Raw genomic sequence first — 23,401 nt, 5'->3', positions numbered from 1 at the left:
AAGGGTGGCTACGACATCAACATGTACTGGGTGTTCATAAATGTTTGTCCATCAAGTTAACCATGACACAAGTGTCAAAGAGATTTTCAGCAAATTTTGCCGCTTCTAAAAAATTGTTGCAAAATTTAGAAATAACATAAATAATGTATTACTGGGTGCTCAACAGGCGTCTAATTTTAAAATTGTTTCGAAAGCAACTTTTATAATAATAATAATAATAACAATCAGTGACAGAAATTTTGATGAAAAAACACTTTCCTTACATTTTACGTGTTACAACTGTGTTTGTAGGTACTCTTTCATTACATCTCTCACATTTTCCACAACCTCATTAGATACAGTAAGTTGTCCAGATAACTTGAACAATGAAAAACTGCTAAAGAACCAAAACAAACCAAAACGGAATTAAAAACGGCAATGTGACAGTTGACAATGACAGTGACAAACAAGAATACAACCACTATCGCAACAAGGTGGCAAAATTTATTGTTTTTCAGAGGCGATTTGATAGACAAACATTTATAAACACTTTGTATAAAGAAAAAAAGGTAGTTTGTGAGCGGACATCCCACATTTAAATGATTCTTCCCAAGTTTTATGAGGGCCCACAAAGAGTAGACTAAAGTGAAGTCGGATAATAAAACGATCATGTCACGAGCAATTGAATAGTAATATCGAGGCGCAATATCGTTTCTTCATTACATAATCCTCATTCCTTGCAGAATTAAAAGTTGGAATGGAACAAGTTTGGATTGCATTTCTAATTAAAGGGATTGGACGGAATATGAGTTGGTGGTTATTAAATTACTCAAGAAGTAGGCGAACTCATTAGTGGGTCATTTCGGCCGTGATATTACCGGACGCGTACACTACTTACGTACGAGCGAAATAAATACACAATTTTAATTAGATTAAAGGCGACAAAAAAATTTTCCCGAGTGATTATTTTTCGCCGTCATTAATCACAAATGACACCTGAATTATAAATATTTACGCTAAAACAGAAACTCCTGAATAATGTATTGAATGAGCATATTTTTGAACACAAACAGTGCATTCGGTTATGATATAAACAGGGGCGATACTCCATCTCTAATTTTATCGATCGTATTTCTAAATTTAACTGGAGTCAACAGCTTCTCTACAAAATTCAAGATCAGATCATGTGTCCACTGAAGAATATACCAACAGTATTTTGCAAGGGTTTTATAAACACTTGGAGCATGAATATTTTAAAAACAGAGTCACAGACAAACTCGTCAAAGTCCAGCTACAAAGGAATGTAGGTGCAACCGATGCGATAAGAATGCATAAGTATCACATGAAACTTTAACAACCACTTATTTATTAACAACGAATATAGACAAGAACACTAACGATCGCCAAATTTCGTAAGGCAGTTTTTTAAAACGCCATACAATCCAAATCTGTTACCAAAATTACCAAATTTTGTAACGGAACATGGCAACAACCATCACTGTCTTTAATTTAACGGAACCACATGTGAAGAGAAGTCTACATGCCTGTTTTGTTTTTGGGTTGAAACGTACCACTTTTTTTTCAACTTCGCATAATCTCAAAGGCGTCGAAAATTCTATCCAACAAATCATGGAAATGCCTCTTTCTTCCGCGAATTATTGAATCTCAGCCACCTTCTACATCAACTCAAGTCGAAACTCATAACGCATTCGAACTTCGCAGTCAAATAGTTCCAGAGTTATCCAATAAAAAGTTTGAAGAGATCTTATAAAAATGAGCCGTCGAACGCAGTTTCCTCACAAACTTTCTTGTTTTTTTTGCAATCTAGAACTTACAAATTACGAAGCGGAGGTTCAGTGTCCTTTTTACGGTGTTCCAGAACCTCACACTGAAGGGTTAAATTTATTATTTTCAACATTTATAAGCAGGTGTTTGCTTCTACAAGTTCTGAGCAATATATTTTTCGTTTATACGAACGAGCAGTTATTTTGATTTATTGGGGAACTGTTACAAATAACGTTGTATTGCACGATATCCACACCCCACCTGAAACATGGTGAACATATCGAACGCATTATTAATTCACGCTAACGTAAAAGTGGAGGTTTTGAATATTTTACGACTTCTATTGTTGCTGTTTTAAAAAGTTGGAAAATTCATGACGCTGAAGTGGATTGTTGTATTAAGAGTGAATAAAGAACACGCAAGTCGGTAATTTCGTCGTTAATTGTCCACACCGACATATCACCTTTATAAAAATGTAAAACACACCACTTGCAAAGAAACGAATCCATTATGCGTTACGCACGAAATAAATCTGCAGCGAAACGCTACAAAGTATACATGGACAATCAAATAAATATTACGCTTCACTTAAAATAAAATAACAAAAATGTAGCATAAATAGCTGGTGATAATGAAATTTGTTTACGCGGAATTGTTATTAAATAGACTAAACTAAATAAACCACCTCACGGCTCAGCAATAAAATTCTGCAATTTCGATGAGAGGGGCGTAGGAGTTCTGTAATGGTGTTGCCAACTAAAATTACAAACCTTTAAACTAACCGAACTTGTATCGAACACTTGGACCGTTAATGGAATAGGAAACAGTTTACCACAGGAAAACATTTTCCTGACACACTGAACTGCAATAAACGACTGTATTCGTAAAGAAAATCATAGAAATATGTCATTTTAAAAGAAATATGTACCTATAACCTTTTTACGAGTTCACACAAAACCTACCTAGCCTAACTCAACATCAAATTAAAAGCAAGGTATCAACGTGTATTCAAATCAATAGATGCAAAGACATAATAAATACTAACACCAATCATATCTGCTCTGCTCCTCACTAGGAAACAAGATTAAATTATAAAATTAATAACAATAGAAACAAGTAGATCAACTCACGCAATACCTTAGAGGAGTTATGTGATTACATATGTGCGTTCAATATTGACCAAAAACTATTTTCATCCAACTCATTATGTTGACTACAACACAACACTATTACAAATTAAAGACACTTTATTCTAGAAACTTAGTCTTATAGCAAAAGATTTAAAAGTTCAAACAAACACATCTCACAAAAATTCATAACACACAGTTTTTTAACAATGAAAAATTATTCTATCGAAATCTAACTAAAACAGACAAAACTCAGTTAGATTTCCAAGTTCAGAAGATTTAACAATTTTCTGGTCGAAACTTTGTTTTCAATAATTTAAAAGTAATAAATCTGCCCAATGGATTCCTCACATCCAATAAACTATTCTCAGTTACAACAATGAACGATAAATCAAATAACACTTGACGAATTGATGAATGCAATCAACAGAACACAAAACTGGAAATCACCAGGACAGCGACATGGAAAATTCTTCAAAGACGTAAACGAAACTCACATCAACAAGAAAATGTCATTGATTTAGATGAAGAAATGCATCCAATGCTAAATTTTCAGAAAATTTCAATTCTGCTTTTAGTAGAGTGTAATAGAGTTAGTCGTCCAGAAGCGAGTCAATTCAAATCGATTCTAAAGCACGAGCACGTTATTAAGACAGGAGCATGATTCGCTGCAGATTATGGCTCTATATATGTTTAGTTGTAAACTCTGGTGTACTCAATAAATAAATTGTTGAGTTTTATTTTATTCTGAATTTTAGGCGTCTCTTAATATGGACAACGCAAAACAACAACGTTGTCATCGATTAAACTAGCCAAGATTGCACAAACCCATATGCATCCTCTTGTTGGCTTCAGGACTGGGTTTAGATATGTATTTCACTCGGTCGAATTAATTAATCCTTAAAAAGTTTTTCGGGTACTTTACTACAACCTACAACTCTGCTTGAGAAGGCTTCGCGAGATAACCAAAATGAACGACTCAAAGCAAATGCGAAGTTATCACCTGTCAGGGTCTAGATGTAAACAAATGCACTCGTGCAATGATAATGGAGGTATTCAATATATCAAGCTTTATTAAATACCTTATCGTTCACATGACTTTATTCTCATTAATTTCTTAACGTGTGTTGTTTAACTTCATTTCGATGTTTATCCGTACTATAAATATATTTGACAGGATACATCTATCTCCCGTTTTCCCCATACGAAAGTTGAGCTGTGTAAAGTATATCCTATTTTTTCTTCCACACAAACCTTTTACTCTTCTCTAAAACCAACAATATTTTACCGACGCAATCACGAAGCTCCGACTACAAATTAGAACTTTTTTTTTTAATAAACTGCAGAGACAGACTAACGGAAATATCTATTACACGTAACTATAAAAACGAAAAGTTTTGTCTTTTTGTAAAGCGCTTCGTCATAAAACGAGCTTTCACTGCACTGTTAACAATAGCGTAAATGTATATCGTACAATATTCGCTGAACAAACTTTCGGTAAACAAAAGAGGATTACACATTAATTTTTAGTTTTCGGGCAAGTTGCTTCAGTAAAGCCACATTTTCAAACAATTTCAATTAGGTAAACTTCAAACTTGTTTTAGACGGTATTAAGCTGGAGTTATTCTCCCAAGTAACAAAGGTTGAATGCGTGACCAATCCATTAGGGAAATCTGAGACATTGTTAAACAATATTACACAAATTCACGCAGATTTTTAGTCGCCGGACGACACGTGTCGCATTTCATAAACCTCACGAAAGTCATGTTTTTCACACCTCAAACGGAACAACACATATTGTACGCATGCAACGATAACACCTACATAAAACATAATAAAAGTATTAATCTGTTTCATTTTTTCCGAAAAGGACGAGCTATTTGCGATCTTCGCCCACTTTCCAAATACCTCAAAAACGCCAAACGAAAATTCACACATAATTCCATAAATCCACGTTTAAACCAATTTAATTCGTTCACCAAAGCCAAGCTGAACCGCTACATTAAGGTACTTACCCCCAGCGACAGATGGAGCTAAGTTGCGGATGTAACCGCAATGGGCTTTTAGATCTGCGAACGGCGGCCCCACCGCCCAGATTTCATCGTGAAACTTCATCTTAATCAGATCAACGATTGCGTAAATAGTTGGTTATCATTAAGCAGACGCCGTTCCGGTCCTCCACGATCGAATAAAGCGACGATCACATTTTAAAAATCATCTTACGTTTTACTTCTGCAAAAGAGAATACAAAATTGAAGAGGTTTTCGTGACCCGCAGTATGTGTGCTCTTTAATATTCATGCAAACGTCCAAGAGCTTCCGAGGCACTGCTGCTCCAGAAAGAATTTCAGACAGTTACAAGGTGAATTTTTTAAGGATTAGTGTTTAGATAAAATTTCGAGTAGCTGAAGAGTGACACTGCCGCAATAACGCAATTTAAAAAATGCGTGTGGTTGAACGTTTCGTTTGCTTAGTTGGTTAATGGTATTATTGCAAAAGCATAGTTCAAACGAACGGACAACTACAGATTACGCTAGTTGGTGTTGTGCTTTAACACCGCTCACATTATTTATTTACTTTTATTTTAAGTTACGACTATGTCATTTACATTTCCTATAACAGTGCAACATGGTTCCTGAAAAAAAAAACTTTGTAACAAGAGGGGGCGCTTGTCCTATAAGGCAGGTGAGGCAATTTGAAAGATCCTGAGAGAATCTAAAGGAATCTGAACTAACCTGTGAAAATCTGAGAGAATTTACGATAATCTGGGAGAAATACGAAGATTCGGAAAGAGTCTGAAGGAATTTAAAGGAATCTGAAGGAACCTGTGAGAATCTGAGAGAATTTTAAAGAATTTCAATGAATTTGGAAAAATCTAAGAGAATCTAAAAAAACTGGAAGAACCTGCAAGGATCTGAATAGAACTGAAAAATTTGAAAGAATCGTGAGGATTCCTGACGCTCTCTTTGAAGGAATCTGAAAAAATTCGAAAGAATGTGAAACAATCCGAAAGCATCCAAAAGCATCCGAAGTAATCAAAAAGGAAGAACCTTAAAAAAAGACAAGAATTTGAAAGAATCAGAAGGGATTGGAAGGAATCTAGACGAATCTAGATAAACCTAGAAGAATCTAGAAAAAACTAGAAGAATATGGAACAGTATGTATGGAGCAAAGTGATATGAAAAAATTTGATAGGATCTAAAACGATTTGTAAAGATGTGGAAAATTCTGAGAAAATCTGAAGGAATCTTGGGGAATATTGAGGGAATCTGAAAGGATAGAAAAAATCTGTAACAAAGTATGTATATTTTTTCTTAAAACTTTCGCATTAATTTTTCAACATACTGATACTGTCTTTTATGTTTTGCAAAGCAAGTTCGTTGACAGATATTCTCAGAGCTGAAAACTAACTAGTTTAGGTAAATTACGCGAATTTAGACAGAGTGACTATTTTTTAACAAAATTTATGGAAAACTTGATATTGATATTTTACTGTTAAGACGTTTATAAACGAAGTGAAATTATTGATAAACAAAAATTAAAGCAAATTTGGCTGGCATAAAAAAATTACACATTTTTGACGTGCTTACAACTAAAAAGCGTTAACTAAAAGCACAAGCACGACAATATAATTTTTTCGACATTTAGATATTGGAGCATCTTGTGCTTTGCCTCAACTCATGAGTCGCCTCTGGTTACAACATATGTTTAAACTTGACAAGTTTTACAGCTCTCGTGTAGTCTCTGAACTGAATTTTTCGTCCCCATGAACGGCTGGGCCCCATTTTAAAATCGAATTACCACAGTGAATTTCACTATATTCCCCCAAACGAAAATGTAAAGTCGTTTTTCTATAATAATTTTTGCTGCGAATTTGTGCTACTTCCAACTCAGTCAAAATTTAATTAATATCTATATCACAAAAAAATAATTTTGCAAACAATGTTTATGGGTGTATACCAGTTTCAAAAACTTGTACAAAGTATTCTAAGCATACGAAAAATAAAATTTCAGTCTCTTCAATCATTTAGAGCTTCCAACTTCCTAGCTTTAAATCCAAGATCAAGGTTACAAAGTACGGACGCCTGCATAGAATATTAAATCACAAATTTCAAACACGTTCGGCTCAGAAGCAACTTCTTGTCTCGTACTCCGCATTTCTCACTCCACGAATTTGATTCCTTGTTGTGTAGAGAGCTGTATTTAAAAACGAATAACTCTCACTAACAAGATTATACGTTGTTTTATTTGTGGAAGAAAATCTGAAAGAAAAAGTTTCGCGATGATTAACGCAACCCCAACTTCTACTTCTCTTTGCAAATGAATAACAACAACAGAACATCGACGGAAACGCTGCTGCATTATTTTGTACAAATGATTGATGATAAGTACATTGCGTGAGCGAATTCTATAGTTGGGCTTAATTTATTGCCTAATGGCAGCACAAAACTAATGATTATTATAATTCACTCAGGAAACGGCGTATTTCTGCTTGAGCTGAAAAGGCACATCGTCTCAATGGGATGGTTTTAATGAAGATCACACATCTAGAGTTGGAAGATATTAAAAGGGTTATTATTATTTGTTCCCTGGGATCAAATCTGAATCTTTTTTACCTCTCGAAATCGTCTTACAATTAATGTCAAAACTGACAAGCTTTTAATGTGAAAGACAAAAACTTGCATTTTTTCTAAAACTGAAAAGAGCAACAAAAATTTATGGGCAAGTTGTTGTTTGTTAAAGCGCCGCATTATTACATATGAATAACCCAGCATTTTTTCATTATTAGTTAATTTACAAAAAGCTTCGTTTCATTATTTGCCTTGGATCTCAATTAACCGTGTTTGCTTATTTTATTATAAAAGCTGGTCATCCTACTTCAATAATTTCATCGTGTACAGAATTTTCCCTGTAATCAATAGAGATTTGCGTCAATTAAACGCCCTCGTATGTTCACTCCTGAAACTAGTTTAATTACGTAGTGTAGCCAACCTTCTACACATTTTCTATGACATCTTCTTTCATCTTATTCCGCTGTCACTACAACGAATTGGCCAACGAGCTTTCAAAAGCTCTCCCGCAGGCCTGGAGCCAATAAACCATAATAAGCCCTCCCTTAGAACACACAGAGAGAAAGATAAACTCGCTATATGTATTCTCATTATGGACATTACAAGAGATTAAAGCAACTAGACCTGAATTGCAAGGAAACGACTTTGACACTTTGAACATTAAAGCATGTCAAGTGGAAAATTATCCATTTACAGATTTAGCCAAAGAGGTAAACGACGCATAGATGGGGTTAACGATTCCGGTGGCAATTAAACAAAGAATTTTCAAACATTCAGCTTGATACTGAGCAGTCATCGACTTTCGGTTCGGGAGAACCGACCAAAGCGTAATGAATGATAATAAACTAATGAAGTTTAATAAAAGAAATTATCGGAGGAAATCTTGTTCCAACCGACAAAAATTGAAATTATTACTTGGGGAGGAGAAACCTCGCGATGGAAGAGACGGGTGCAGATTGTTTTCTCATTACAGAAATTTATTAAGTAAACACAAAAGTAATACAAAAGTTGTCAAAATCGTCTGGTATCTTCTATAGTACGCATTCGAATCAAAGCAGTAGTAAATCAGAACGATGCGGAATATTTTGAGGTAATTGTATAAAAAGACAATACTCATGAAATTTCCACTGCAAAAATCATCGAAAGACCTGATCACACTTAACAAACGTGTTAATTGGTTAAAACAATCAGATATGAAATCATAAAATTTTAAACAGATTGTCAACCTAACAAAAAAAAACACGAATATTATTATTGTCACTCTGAATTCGCTGCAGGCTCAAAATTCAGCCTTTACTTTAACGTCAATCTTTGTAACGAAACAAACAATGATAAATGGCTACGAAGACGTCAGCAAAGTCTTTAACATCTGGAACGTTTTTCTTAATTTTTACTAAAGAAATGCGTACATTAAAGTTTATTCCCTTTCTGAAAAAAACAAGCAGTTTTAATCCAAAACCAGTTCCGCGCGAATTTACGTCAATTAGAACTTTGCAAGAATGTATTGATCCGATAACGTGAAACGTCATGTCAAGCTTTATGGCAAATGGGTTAATCCAGTTAGTTTTACCCAAATAAAGGAAGTTTACACGAAAGTGTATAACTGAATTAGCATAGTTTGGTTGGTGGAAAATGTCGAGAATTATACGAAATATGGGTCCACGTAGTTCACCAAAAAAATGAACATTACAAACTTTATGGAAAATTGTTCTCTAAACGTGACATTTTTCAACAGTTTAGTACCCTAGTAATTCCTTATTATCCTAACTATAGTTACAATTACCACAATGGCAATTTCTACAAAAACATTTCTCGCACATTTCCGAAAAAAAAACACCATAATGGATTTCTGTTTTCACAAGCATTAATAAAATTCACTTAACAAGTATATGGAGGATTAACAAGAACGAAACGCATTTGTTGAGTTTAAACGGTAAACGCCACCGTAATAAAAATACACCCATTCTGATGACCTGCTTAAATACCCGGAATTTAATTTCCAACAAGCAATTTGGTTTCAATTTCAATTAAAAATTGCCACTCAGATCTCTATTAAATAGACTAAAACAATTCAGGTTAGAGGAGCTCGATTGAAATTTCAACAAAAGCTAAATTACGTCATATAATTCAAAACAATATGCTAATTTAGACGATCGCAGTTCATCGCAACAAAAGCGCCTGTCGTTTATTGCCATCACACAAACCCTCTTCGTTTTATAAAACGCTAAACTTATGTAAAAAGAGAATTTAAGTTGTCATTGTCAAACCTACGTAAAGTACAAAATAATGAGACTTTATGGGTGTATCAGAAAAATCACTTCCGTCACCACGCAAAAATCGAAAGTCACTCATTTCAACCGTCAGGTTTTCGCGGTTTAAGTGAAATTTCACAATGTAAGACTGGGTAATAAATCGTTTTACAACTCTATTGATTTTAAGTCTTGGGTCAAATTTATTATTCTAACAAATAGTACCCCACAGGATCGAAGCTTTACCATTTGATTAAATATATCGTCCTAACCAATATAGGGGTCAGAGACATGTTTGCTTAGGAAATAAACATGGCGCGGCACCTCACAGATCGATTAATAATTTATCATGTTTTGGCATTCCAATACAAGTTAATTATTCAGAATATTAGTCTACTATTCCACGATAAAGTGACGCAGTGACGTAGATTAATTGCACAATTTTCGTTGGCTGACTACAATAAATTAAAGTTGAGTGAAAATATCAAACATGAACAATATATGCATAATAGAAAAATAGTTTTGTGTTATATGTTTATCTTCATCGGCAGTTTTTAAAGAACAGCCCTTTCCACAGTCATAAATCCCGTTATTCAGCGATGGTAGTTTTTAATTATTCTTTCGATGTTGCTTATTCGAACAACACCATAAACTTTGATGATAAAGTAAGCGAATAATGAAATAAAGTCTATAAAATACCAGAGAGCGCACAAGAACGGCACCCTATCATGAAACTTTTATATCAAATGTAAACAAAAGAAAACGCAACAATACCTACACGGAATAAATACGACTTCGAAAGTTTATTACACATTCCGTAAACAAGAAAGTGGCAGCTTTCAACAGTGTGCAAACAGGTAGGCTTGCACAAAAAAAAACTATTTACTCTAGGAAAGCTTTACGTAGTGCCAATAAAAAATGCACCTATTGAAGTTTTTAAAGAACCAAAACCACATCTCCAAAAGGTAAGATAATTATAGTATATCTAATACAAACAATGCTGCTTAAAATCTTACTTCAATTATTTATTTTGCTTTTGAAGCTTTTACTGTAACACATTTAAGGACGTGTAATTATTTCATACTTCAAAGAAGATTATTCTCATTAAAACCGTCCTCAGATTTAGTCGTCCACTCTTAAAAAATATATCTTAATCAAGGCTAATGTTGCCAGCGTGATTTAATTTCTTTATATTTAATAAGCAAAAGTTCACATTCTTTTGATCCTTGCTTTCTCGTAAAAACAACACAACACAAAAAATAATTCTTCCTTCTACAGATAAAGATATTTGGTTAAAGTAATAAATATATTTACTTCCCAAAATATTCGCTACCTCAAGAACAAATTACCTGGAACAGTAAAACATTCTTACGCAAAGCATCGCTGAAATGATTTGGTGGAATTTATATGAAAGTGGAGGAGAACTGTAGTTTATATCCACACTGGCAAAAAATTATTTATTTACACAGAATTTCCTTCGCCTCTGTTTTGTGATAACTTCTATAAAATAACCAGTGGCGTAAATAACACCCCCGCAGCACGGATAACCAACTGGAAAAAATGTATTATCAATACATGCTTAACTTCGATTGTTTATGTTTATACATCGAAAGAATGATGATTTTATCTTCGCAAAACAGAGGAGAGGCATCAGAGTCCAGACGCAGAAAGTGAAACAACAAACTGTTTGTTCAATTCTTGTGAAAACGTTCACAATATATGTTCGGTTAAGTTACTACTATATTTTTATTACTTCATAGGTACCTATATTTGGACTACTGATTTTTGGATTAAAATACTGAGACGATAGTTTAATTAAAACATAAATTATATAAAAGAAAAAACGAATTCCTTTAGTGACGACACAAAAATGGTATTTTTTCTGTATCTGAATCACATACAAACATATCCTCTTTTTCTCGATGATCTATAAAGTTGGTAAATTTGACAAACGTTACATAAGAATTCGTGATAAACGTTTACAATCTCAGATTCCCCCCTTCCTAAAGTTATCATTTTTTAACTTTTATTATAATGCAACTTATAAGACAAAAAAATCACTGTCTATTTGAAGTATTATTCTACACAGTATCTATATAATACTTCGTATTTTAGCACAATCTGCATTTTTTTTTAATACCATAAGGTTTTACAAAAGCAAAGATTTAGATACAGGTTTTTATTCTCAACAATTTTAATATGTCATATTTTCCTCTAAAATAATTAGAGAAGCCAATATTTTCACGTTTCTGTTTTTACATGTAAAATCTCTGTTCCAAAAATGATTATACGCCCGGTTTATGCTTCCAGTCATAAAACTTTTTGAAAATCGTAATTGCCAAAGTGGGATTTTGAAAGGGTTTACAGCATTCTTTATCAACTACGCTTGAAATAAGAGCCAAAATATTTAGAGCAACAATAGCCGGTCGGTTTACAACCTCCGTACAATAATAATTAAAACCCATCTTTTCTTCATAATAGAAGTGCTTTGTAACAAAATATCGCTCCATCAAGATTCAACCCGCAGAAACTCCGTTCAAAGTCCGCCAAATCAATAGTTTTTTTTTTCTTTTTTAGAAAAATCTGTAGCAGTCATCTAAAACTTTACTATATCTACAATCACGATCGTTAGCCGATAGGAAGAAAAATCCATCCTCCACCCGACCAAGAACGGTCGAGTCACAAATCCTCATCCACCGGAGATGATATCGCGGCAGTGTCACTACCCGCAGAAGCTAATACTAACCATTCGTAAATAAAACTGTTGGTATTTGAAAAGCGCCCCATCGATAAGCCCTAATCAAATAGTCGCCATGAGCGAGCACAAACAGTGCCAAGGAATATCAAACATTAACATCAAACAATCATACAAACGTACAAACGCTGGCTGAACGAATCCCGACAATGGGTGGAATCGATCACGGCGGCACGTGCACGCAGATAAGGGCCCCTCTTCGGGCACACACGTGTCGACTTCGCGAAGACGTCGTCAGCGGCGAACGCTTTGCCCGTCGCGGTGAAGAGAGCACTGACTGGAGAGGCGAAGCGTGTCGCGGCTCCGTCGCCGTCTTGGTCCTGCGCCCTGCGTGTCCTGGCGTCATCAGGATCAGAAGAACAGGTGCGCCGCGCCCGCGGTTCAGGAAGTACACCGAGGCTCTGAACTCGACGCCACCAATTCCTTTCTGGGCTTACAAACGAGAGGAAAATTCCACTAGGGTAACCAATGTTTTAGTATGATGTTTGATCGCCCGAACTACGGGCCTGACCACTCTGAAATTTTTGCTGCGGCAAGGTATTTCAGAAGGTCGCTAAGTAAATAACATCAGTATGACTCTTCGTCATTTTTAATTATTTTTATTCCAAGAAATTAACTAAACTATTTACATATTCGTGTAACCCCCGAAAGTCATTTCAAAAAATTCTTAAATAAACCCATATGGAACAATACGCGCTGTGAAGCGCTCACGGAGAAGACCGAAATACAGTATCAATATGCGAGGGAAGGATCAGGATCCAAAGAAATTGAATTTCGGAGGACTTATCCTGACAACTGGAATCTCAATCGAAGGTTAGCAAAAGAAATAGGTTAATGTTTGAAAAGACAAAATTGTTACGTAGGCAGTATTGATCATTATTTTTGTTATTATTATCATGCTCCCCTACAGAATAATCCAATTATTGGGGAGAATAGAATAAGGTTATAGAATAAAAATAAATAAAGTTAAAATAGTTCAGTGGTACGCCAACAATATACGCGATTGGTAGGTACATGTACTAGCCTTGTAAAACAGTTCCTTTCTGAAGAAGGAATAAAAAAAAAATCAAAACCATCTCCTTCCACCGTTTAGCATTAATTTTACATAACCCAGGCGAAATTGTTCGATATCGCATTCAGACGAACATAATGGAATAATTATTCACACAAAGCTGCGAGTGTTATAAATGGACTTTGATCCAATTATTGAAAATCAAATTCATATCCGTGATGTGGTAACCGTTTGAAAAATTTAATAGCGACAGAAATTACGTTGCATCCAAAGAATTAATATAATTTACGACTTCAAAGGCCAAAACAAAACGTCGGAACATGTTTTGTACGCAGTGTAATTGATGTTCCCTTTGACATTAAGTATTCGTTGGAAATACAATAAAATACAGTTCGGCTTACAATAACAAGCATCACAGCGTAAAACCGGATAAATATGATAAGCCTTTGCTAGATGCAGACATCAGTCGTTTGGCAGCGAGCTCTTACAAAAATAAACCATATGCGGGTAAACGTGTAATGCGTCTTCTTTTGCCCTATACATATTTTAGGCGGTGTGCCAAGTATACTAGTTATAAATTATAAATTTCGTGGAAAACGTGAAAAATACGTACGCTGAAGTACTTTTCATTACAAACATTACAACGTTCTGAAAGTTAAACCTTTATTCATCGAAAGTTTAACTTGTAGTGAGATTTCAACAATGTTTATGGAAATTTACAAAGGGTGTGGTAAGTTATAAACATAACAAGCATTAATAATAAATTATTGTACCGGGTGACTATTAATAATTGTCAATTTAATATTATTTTAACAGTATTATAAATACATATTTTGATGTGAAAAAGCAAATTAATTTCCACACCTCTATTTTAACACTATTCATAGCGACATTGCCTTCCCAAAATTGGTCGAATTAAACTAAACTAAACAGGAATTTTCTACAACAAATTATTTAATACATATTTCTTAAGTTAATATTCTCTATTCCCTAAAAATCGAAATTTCAAGAAAATCTGTTGCGTATTTTTTTAATCAAATTGTAAAATAATGATGGATGTTTGAAGTAGGTGATGAAAATTTTATTACGACTTTAACATCTTTCTGTTAATCATAAATATACCTACTTCAAATTTCAAGGTAAACGGTAAGGTTGTTTTCAAAAAATTATCCGTACAAAAACCGAAAAATTTGCGTTTTTCTATAAAGTTTCACAATCATCAAAATTATTTCACTGCAATATTTCCCTCAGTAAAAACCCACCTCAACTCCCATCTACATGCACTGAATAAAACAACAGATAACAATTTCTGTTATAACCATTTCTTAATTTTAGGATTTACACATTGTGTGATTAAAGCCAAAACTAAAACGAAAACAAGAAGTTGTGCTTTGCATACAGAATGTGTACTTAGTACTGCATTGAAAAATAAATTCCTCCCAATCTGTATTTATTACACGGCATCCAATTTTTGCTGATTCTTTACGAGTTCAGACGCACCGTGTTTCATTTTGAAGCTCATCTTTTATTGTCGCATTTTTAATGACCACTTGGCAAACCGTTAATTTTTCTTGTATTTTTAAGGTGTATCCAAAGCGTTACGTGCGTAAAGTTATTTTATGTTTGTCTTATCGGTTTACTTTAGTGGCTTCGGTTGACTCTTTATTGTTTGTCAAACACGGAATTTTACGGGCCAGTTTTTGTTGCGACATTAAACTACTAAACCGTAGTTAAAACAGATAGTGGATAGATTTAGCTAAAGAACTAATGAGGTTTCTACAATTTCCAGAAGATAAATAGGGCAGCAACTGTGATAAAAATTAAAGTAGGTTCGCACCAACGTTAATCTTTATTTGGGACGAAATCATTGAGAATTCTCAACGAATCTAACCAATTATTTAGGAAGAAAGAGGCTGTACATTCTAATATTTATCAAAGGATAAACTCAACGTGACACCGTCTTTCCACACAGACTAAAGTAAAATTTTATCTTATCAGAGTTTACCCGGCGCCTCCACCATTTCAGATACTTTCCTGGGAGAGGTATCATATATTTCGCAAGGGTACATATAAAACGTCGAAGTCATATGATGTTTAAAAATATACGAAAACATATTCTTCATTATTGATTTCGGTTGATGTCAAACCTGTTCAAGAATTCATTGCCAAACATATCTTATTCCTCCACAAAAAAAAGGCAACTGGCATCAGGAACGATTTTGGTTATTGAGAATAATAAACCTTACTTACAGACACACATATGCGTTCGAAATGTACTTTCAATGCTCAGTATACAAATAACGTAGTCAGTCATCCATAAATTTTTCGACAGGCCCTTCAATACATACACGTAAAAGCTGTATAATAATGCCCTCTCTTTCACATAGCTGTTGAGTAGAAATATAAACGAAGGTGAAAAATTTTAAATAACAACATACGAATAATTTTGTAATAATACAATATAGTTGCCGGCGTTTTTTGTGATGATCGTAAACATTCTTGGCTTTTTCGATAAGAACTACATAAAAAAAGATTTCATCTGTTTTTTTAACACGTTTAACAATAATTTTGCCTGCTATTACGTGTAAGTTAAGTATTGCAAAACCGTATGATTAACTATCGATCTCGTTTTGTTTCATTGCGTAATGTTAGGCAACCCAAAATACATACAGCGTTCAAGTAGGAAATAATGATTTTCAATTGTGTTGTTTCACTTACTACAACGACGCTATTGTTGTAGCAACGAATTTGTGGACGGTGTTTTTCTCTTAATGCTGATTAAATTACTAATTTTATTTATACAAAAATCGGATTCACTGCATTTGCAATTTACATAATGTTCTTTTTTTTTTTATGTGTACTTACCGCTAACAGCAGAAATAAAGGAAACACTTACCTGAAACAAAATAATTAGTATTAAACTAAATTGTAGTTTCAGAAAAAGGATAATACGCTAATAAACATGTAAAGTCATCTGTTCACATTTTTCACCACCAATTTACTTAAAAAGCACACATGGCAGGGCTACAGAATTTGAGTTTCAAGGTAAATGATGTGAACGTATCAATTTTTTCGTAATAATCAAACTGTCAGCTGCTGTCAATCACTAAGAATGTTACTAACAGCAATTTAGGGATATATGAACACAAGATCTCCCAAATAAGACAACACCCCGAAAATATCAAGCCAAATACAAAAAAGCTGATGACAGACGTCGTGGCAAAACCCACGAAGTGGTCAAATTGGTCATAATGTCGTGCTTAATTTTAGGAATAAAACAAGCTGGCATCTTATCTATATCTCCATCTATCTATCAAAATTGAAAACAAAAATTTATCTTAGTACAAAATTCAATTGGATGTATATCTCTCGGAAACTAAATTACTAACTGTAAAAAACTCCGGATAATTATGCTTTTGTGTCAAAAGTCAAAATCAACCTTGACATCACACTCATTAATGGACACCCTTGTATAATAATTTAACGCTAGCATGATCACGAATATCAACAGCTGTATAATTTATTAAATTTTTCTTTACACGCCAAATCACAATATTAATGGAATACAATAAGTTATTAAAAATACGTTTGTAATAGCATGTTTTAAATCAAAACACTGTATAGATACATTTAATTTATTGTAGGATACTATTCCTATGTAATTAGGACTATTTTCGTAGGAATCTGACTGTTTACATACATATAATATATAAGTATACTATATAATTTTGTTCTCAGTTCTCCATTGTTCGCGCTTCTCCATTCAACAAAGCATTTGTTTGGAATGAGTAATAATAATAATCAATGTCATAATGAATAGGTACTAAACGACTATACAATTTGTAGCAATTAACTCAGGCGATATCCTGTTTATTCGTTGCAAATTTCTTAAAAAACAAAAAACAACAATACAATCATTATTTTCACAATCTAATCTTTGCAACATACATATTCTTAAACTATAGCTATATTTACGAAAGGACAACGTTCCTACGGTATTAACCATTTTAAAATTCTGTTGAAGCAGTTTTTCAATCTCTATTATTTACAAATTGGGTAATCATTAGAAAACGAAAACGTATATTTTTTTGTTTGTTAAAGATTTTATTTAAATTCTCGGTATCACGCTGTCACTATGTAAACGCGATTAGCAGACGCATTCGAATGTATTTCTCCGTCCCTCCCTTTAGTATTGCAAGACATGCTAAAGATAAGGTAATCCATGTGAAATAAACAGTTCGTTCACATTTGTATTTTTTCAACTTTAACAACAGAATTAATGTTTTCATGTTTAATTTAAAAAAAAACTGGAAAAACCCATTGTGCAACAAATAATAACAGAGGTTTAATTTTTACAGAGTGCTACTAAAAAAAATTCGCCAAAAAGTCCTAACACGGGAAGTATTGCTGCTACAAACATAACCGATTTGTTACGTTATTGTAAAAAATGAAATAGAATATATGTATTCATGCACATCGTACTTTAGAACCACTCTGAAAAGATTAATCTTTTTGAACATATCGTTAGTGACTGACTATGTATACAACACTACAATGTATATTTGACTCACTTGGCTTTTAGTGATTCGTCAAACTGAACTCGACGACCAATTTTTGTCAGCGAGAGCAAACTAAACAAGAAAAAAACATATTATGCAAGAATCAAATGCATAAGATAGAAACTATTCTCAAATTCCTAACGTCGTATCCTTCAACGATCAAACAAAAGTTGCCTACGTCAATCTATTTGATGATAAATATCGCATCCGTAAAATGAAGTACCTACACAAGTACTTGGGAGGAGACTCCATTGTATAATCAGTCTATTAATTTTAATTATATTTTCAATAATTACGTTAAAGAATAGTCTCTATCGTCTGAACTTATTTTTTATGATGACAATTTCGATTATTTTCCGCAAGTTATAATATCCTTGACGCGCATTGTCTTAACGAGATTTGTTGTATAAACCGTTTGTTTACATAACATTAATAAGTACCTTTTCAACGATATCACCGAAACTACGATATGAACGCTACAGTAACGTTATCTTACACGTACCTACATAAAATTCATTTATTTCCTTGTGGGTTGGTATGGAAAGCGTAACTGAGAGATCGACTTCAACAGTGATTTTTATTTTGTTGTGGCTGACGTTGCTAATTCAACTTAACGTAACTGCTCAGGTAAGAACAACCAACTTAAATCTCATTTTAACATCGTTATTGATGTAATTTTTCGAACTCACAAAAAAGATAATAGTGTCCGTAGAGAATTTTTCAGTCATCTATGCATTTCTTGATTTTTAGAAGGTAGTATCCACCTGTAGGTTAGATAAAATATAGTTGTAAGTATGTATTATATGATGATTCACCTAAATGCTAGTAGATACCTACAAGTAGGCGGTATTCCATACCATAAAATTAAGTGGGCGCTGTGACGGCGAACGAAGTATAAAAAAATTATTATGCCTCATTTATAATCACTTTTAACCTGAAATAAAATAAATGCTGACGTGTTTTAGGAATGTTGCACTAAACGGAAAGCACGATAATTTTCAAAAAAACCAAATGCTGTTTAATTTATTCGTTTTTGTTTGGCAGTATACATATTTTTGGTTTATTAATTGTCTGAAAATAGTGTGCACTTCTAAAATTACCTAAATAATCGTTGATTAATTTTAATTCATTTTCTTTTCCTTTTTTCCAGATTCAAACTAACGTCGACGATATAGGGACCCAAAGCAGTTTTCTTCGTCAAACATTTTCGAATTCCACTACTCAAGACGGAGACGGTAATATTGCTTAAATTTACTTTTTAAACGAAGGAAATATTCGCTTATTTTTAAAATGCAATTAATTTAATTGATTTAAATTTTACTTTTGCATAAAAAATATCTCTGTTCTGATTTCGGCACGTCGATATATTTTTTGTTCAGAAAAACTAACATTCATGCAAATTTGTAACTCTCCTTTGAGGGGATACACGAATACCTCGAAGTTAGCTCAAATGAACTTATAGATAAAAGTTAATAACAGTGATAAAGTGACCTCATCAGTGCTTTTTGGAAACATGATGACACACTCGATTACAGTATCGTAACTTAGTTACAGTACATTCATTGAGATCTTTTTCCGTCATTATCTTTTTACTTCCCGAGCGTAAGCTAAGGAAGTATTGTGATCGAGGCCGAAATAACCTTCAACCAATTTTTTCATCTTCTACTTAATTTTCGGATAAAATGTAATATTTCAATACACTCCAGGTTACAAAAAAAAAAACAACACTTCAGTAGTTTTTTTAAGCACATTGCCTTCGATTCGACCGTGCTACTTCCAATTTAGTTTATGCTTTTTTTAGCACGTTTTATCAGGAAACAACACGGTTTTGTGTTGAAATCGTAAAAAATCTTATTATTGCAATAAAAACAGATAAATACGATTAAAGTGATAAATTTGTACAAAAATTTGCACTGAGATTGGAAGAGCTGACGCGTAAATAATTATCTTTTAATTTCAAAATAATATATACTACCAAAACATATAAATAGCACCGGTCATGTTGGTTTTGCGAGGGAATGGACGTTCGATATAATTAATTTTTGAATCTGTAAACACTTTTTAGTTGGATCGAAGTAGATTTGCATTTGTATTTCAAAAACACTGTTTTAGATTTATAGAAACATAAATCACTGAAAGATTTTTTACTTGCAAGTATTTATTTCAGACGCGAGAACACGACCGACGTCGATAACTCCAATCGAATACAGTACAATAGTCACTCCAACACCGACTCCAAGAGATGCTGATATAACTTCTGCAACTATCACTTTATCAACAAGAATTACCAGCGAACCCACCACTCTAAGATCCACAGAAACATGTCCTAAATTAAAATTTGGAAACTACACTCTACCCGAAACACCAGTCGGATCTTGGGCGACGCCAGAAGGCACGGTCTGTCTGAACAAAAATGGAACACTCGTACAAATTCACTGTTTGGACAACGGCGTATGGAATTTATCCGAAGGAATAACGTGTTACGAGAGAGATACATCAAGTTCTACCACTACTACTACTATTACGACTAATATTACTACTCCTACCACAACACCTTCCCCTAAGCCATCTGTAAAAACGTGTCCTAGAAAAAAAATTGGAGAGTACACTCTACCAGAAACGACAGCAGGATCATGGGCAATACCCGAAGGTGTGATCTGCTTAAACGCAAATTACACTCCAGTACGAGTACAATGTCTGCGCACAGGTAGCTGGGACTTAAATTCAAAAATCGAATGTCCTCAAGAAAATATATCAGACACCACAAAGGAACTATACGAGGTACTTGATGAATCTCCTGTGGCAGCACTAAGTACGACGAACACCATCATTAAAGAAAAAAAATCCGAACTGAAAGAAATAGACATACATTTTATATCACAGGTACTGAGTAAGGCAAGCGAGGACGGAGATGTAGCTACCAACCCTGAGACGTTCATAGGAACCATCGACGAAATTATGAGTGTAAACAAAAGTACACTTGCATCGTCACAACTACTTCTTAACGCCACCGACACGATCTTGTATAGTTTAGACCAAATGCTGCTAAAGAGTGGAAACATCTCTTTTCAGGTATCTAATTTAACTCTACGCACCATCGATAACAATTCCAGGAAAATATACGGTGCAATGATCACAGAAAACGAAGAAGGTCGTAACTTTACTTTAGTCAAAGACAATTACGAAGAGACGCTAACAAACACAGATTTTGATATTGCGTTTGTAATACCGCCAGAAACTACAAACGGCGCGGAATTCTACTTCATCACAATTTTTTATAACGATAATCTCTTTCAACAAAAAAATCCCGAAACTGTCGACAGCAGGATTATCAGCATCCTGTTTCCAACCGACGTTGTCCCTGAAAACATCAAAATCTACTACAAACAGTTGCAAAACACTTCTTTACAACGACAGTGTGACCACTGGAAATACGGCATCGAAAAGTATGAAGCCATTTCAGGAAGATGGAGTTCCGACGATGACGCACAAATTTTCAAAGAAGGTTACTACTTGTGCGAGGTTAATCACACCACTCATTTCGGAATGTTAGTGTCCGGGTCGTTATCTGATAACTTAGTTTTAGATCTAATTACCATTTTTGGATCAGTCTTATCTCTATTTGCAATTATAATAATTTTTTTGACCGCGTTAATATTCAAACAATGGAGAAATAAGACAACCAGCAAAATTCTCTTGAATGTGTCATTATGTTTGCTTCTTCTTATAGTTCTGTTCATCATTGCTGATAAGGTTAATCGCGGTCCGCTTTGCGTAGTAGTGGGAATTCTATTGCACTATATGGTTTTAGCCCAGTTCTGCTGGTCTTTGACCATTTCGTACTCTAGTTATCGAAAGTTTCATCTGGTTTCTAACGACCACATTAAACACGTACTGGTGAAATTTTGCGGGTTTTCATGGGGAACACCTTTGATTGCGGTTATCGCAACTGTCGTAATAAACATCAATACTTATGATAAAAGTGCTGTTGAAAAGGCGGAACAAAATTCGTCTGAAATTTGTTATCCCAAAGATGATTTCTTAACACTGGGAGTGTGCGTGCCTATGACCGTCATTCTAACCGTCAACGCGGTTATTTACATTCTTATAGCAAAGAATTTACTTGTAACTAAGCTAGATATACGGAAACACCAAACCAAAAAATCACTGTCGGTTCAAAAATCCCTCATTCTGTTATTCTTCATGATGGGTATGACTTGGACTTTTGGTATCCTGGTGGCGTTCACCAAAAACACGATCTTCCTCTACCTATTCTGTAGCACAGCTACTCTTCACGGTTTCGTCATTTTCCTCTTTTACATTTTAGACTCGACAGAGATTAAACAAATGTGGAAGAAAAAATTAAAACAAGTAATAACGAAATCAAAACGAGGCGAAAAAATAAAATACCGCCAAAACAACAGGATAGAAGAAAATATGACCGAATCTATATCCGGGTGAAAAATACCTGTTTTCCTCTTCTTCATCGCAGTCCCCATTAGCGTATACTTCTTCGGGAACTTTCAAAGTATCTTTGCTTTCGGACATGTTACAACACTTCGAACACAACTATCAATACTGAACGAATTTACAGGATGAAAAGAACACATCACCGTTGTCCTTGTACGTAGGAACTCAAACAGGATTAAGACCCTTAATACCTTCTAAATCTTGTTATAATGTGATGGTCATAGTAGGTATTCCAAACATGATTAGACCTAACTTTGTTCCGCCTCGACCCAGCAACGACTAGTTAATCAAATGAGGCAATTGATGCTTTTATGGATTACGTATTTACATAACGTCCAGGAACGTGAAGTAATTTAATATTTTATCGATCATGCAAATAAGCCTCTTTTAACAAGATTAAAAAGGACGAAATTTTAGTATTAGCGCATCGCACGTTAATTGTTCATTTTGTTGCAGCAAGATAAATTAATTATTATTTGTGAAATATACGGATACTTGAAAATAATACAACAAGAAGTGCAACTTCGAGTATAGCGATAAGAATCAATGCAAGATAAACCATTTTTATTTATATTGTACCTAATAACGCGGAGATCTCTTTTTTTAGTATTATATTTTATTTGCATTTGTTTGTACTTATTATAAATATAACGTAATAAATTGTTATAGCCAACAAAGAAAGGAATTTTTAACTTGTTTGAAACTTTCAATGAACAATTACAGTATATCAAAAAAGCTGAAAAACTGATTGCTCAAAACTTCCTCCATCTAAGAAAACATAAGACTTGCGTATAAAGCCGCATTTTTAATAAATAATAATTGAACAACAATTTTCTTGTATCATAACATTAAATTTTTGATAGGGATAAATTCTTGAATATATCTGTCAATTTTC

The 23,401-nt window shown here is 33.9% G+C and overlaps 2 protein-coding genes across 3 annotated transcripts in view; one reads left to right on the top strand and one right to left on the bottom strand.

Annotated features, from left to right (window-relative positions):
* Rdga (retinal degeneration A) overlaps positions 1–12,739 on the bottom strand; it is a 66,093-nt gene extending 53,354 nt beyond the window's left edge. For both annotated transcript variants that reach the window (XM_064055822.1, XM_064055823.1), the window contains exons 1-2: positions 12,589–12,739; positions 4,907–5,123 (exon numbers count right to left, since the gene is read on the bottom strand). The gene's annotated coding sequence lies outside the window, so the exon portion shown is untranslated. The remainder of the gene's footprint in view (positions 1–4,906; positions 5,124–12,588) is intronic.
* A 5,752-nt stretch (positions 12,740–18,491) lies between these two features.
* On the top strand, positions 18,492–23,064 carry LOC135128759 (adhesion G-protein coupled receptor G6-like). Its single transcript, XM_064055824.1, has 3 exons — positions 18,492–18,663; positions 19,187–19,271; positions 20,204–23,064. Exons 1-3 carry the CDS (start codon positions 18,574–18,576, stop codon positions 22,495–22,497), a joined length of 2,469 nt encoding a protein of 822 aa, XP_063911894.1. The 5' UTR covers positions 18,492–18,573; the 3' UTR covers positions 22,498–23,064.
* Positions 23,065–23,401: the final 337 nt, after the last annotated feature.

This window comes from Zophobas morio, unplaced genomic scaffold, assembly GCF_036711695.1.
Source record: "Zophobas morio isolate AGI-343-1 ecotype UQ-CSIRO unplaced genomic scaffold, CSIRO_AGI_Zmor_V1 ptg000014l, whole genome shotgun sequence".
In the NCBI taxonomy this organism is placed as follows: Eukaryota; Metazoa; Arthropoda; class Insecta; order Coleoptera; family Tenebrionidae; genus Zophobas; species Zophobas morio.
Note: the sequence above shows the minus strand (reverse complement) of the source record. Positions and strands in the feature narration are given on the sequence as shown.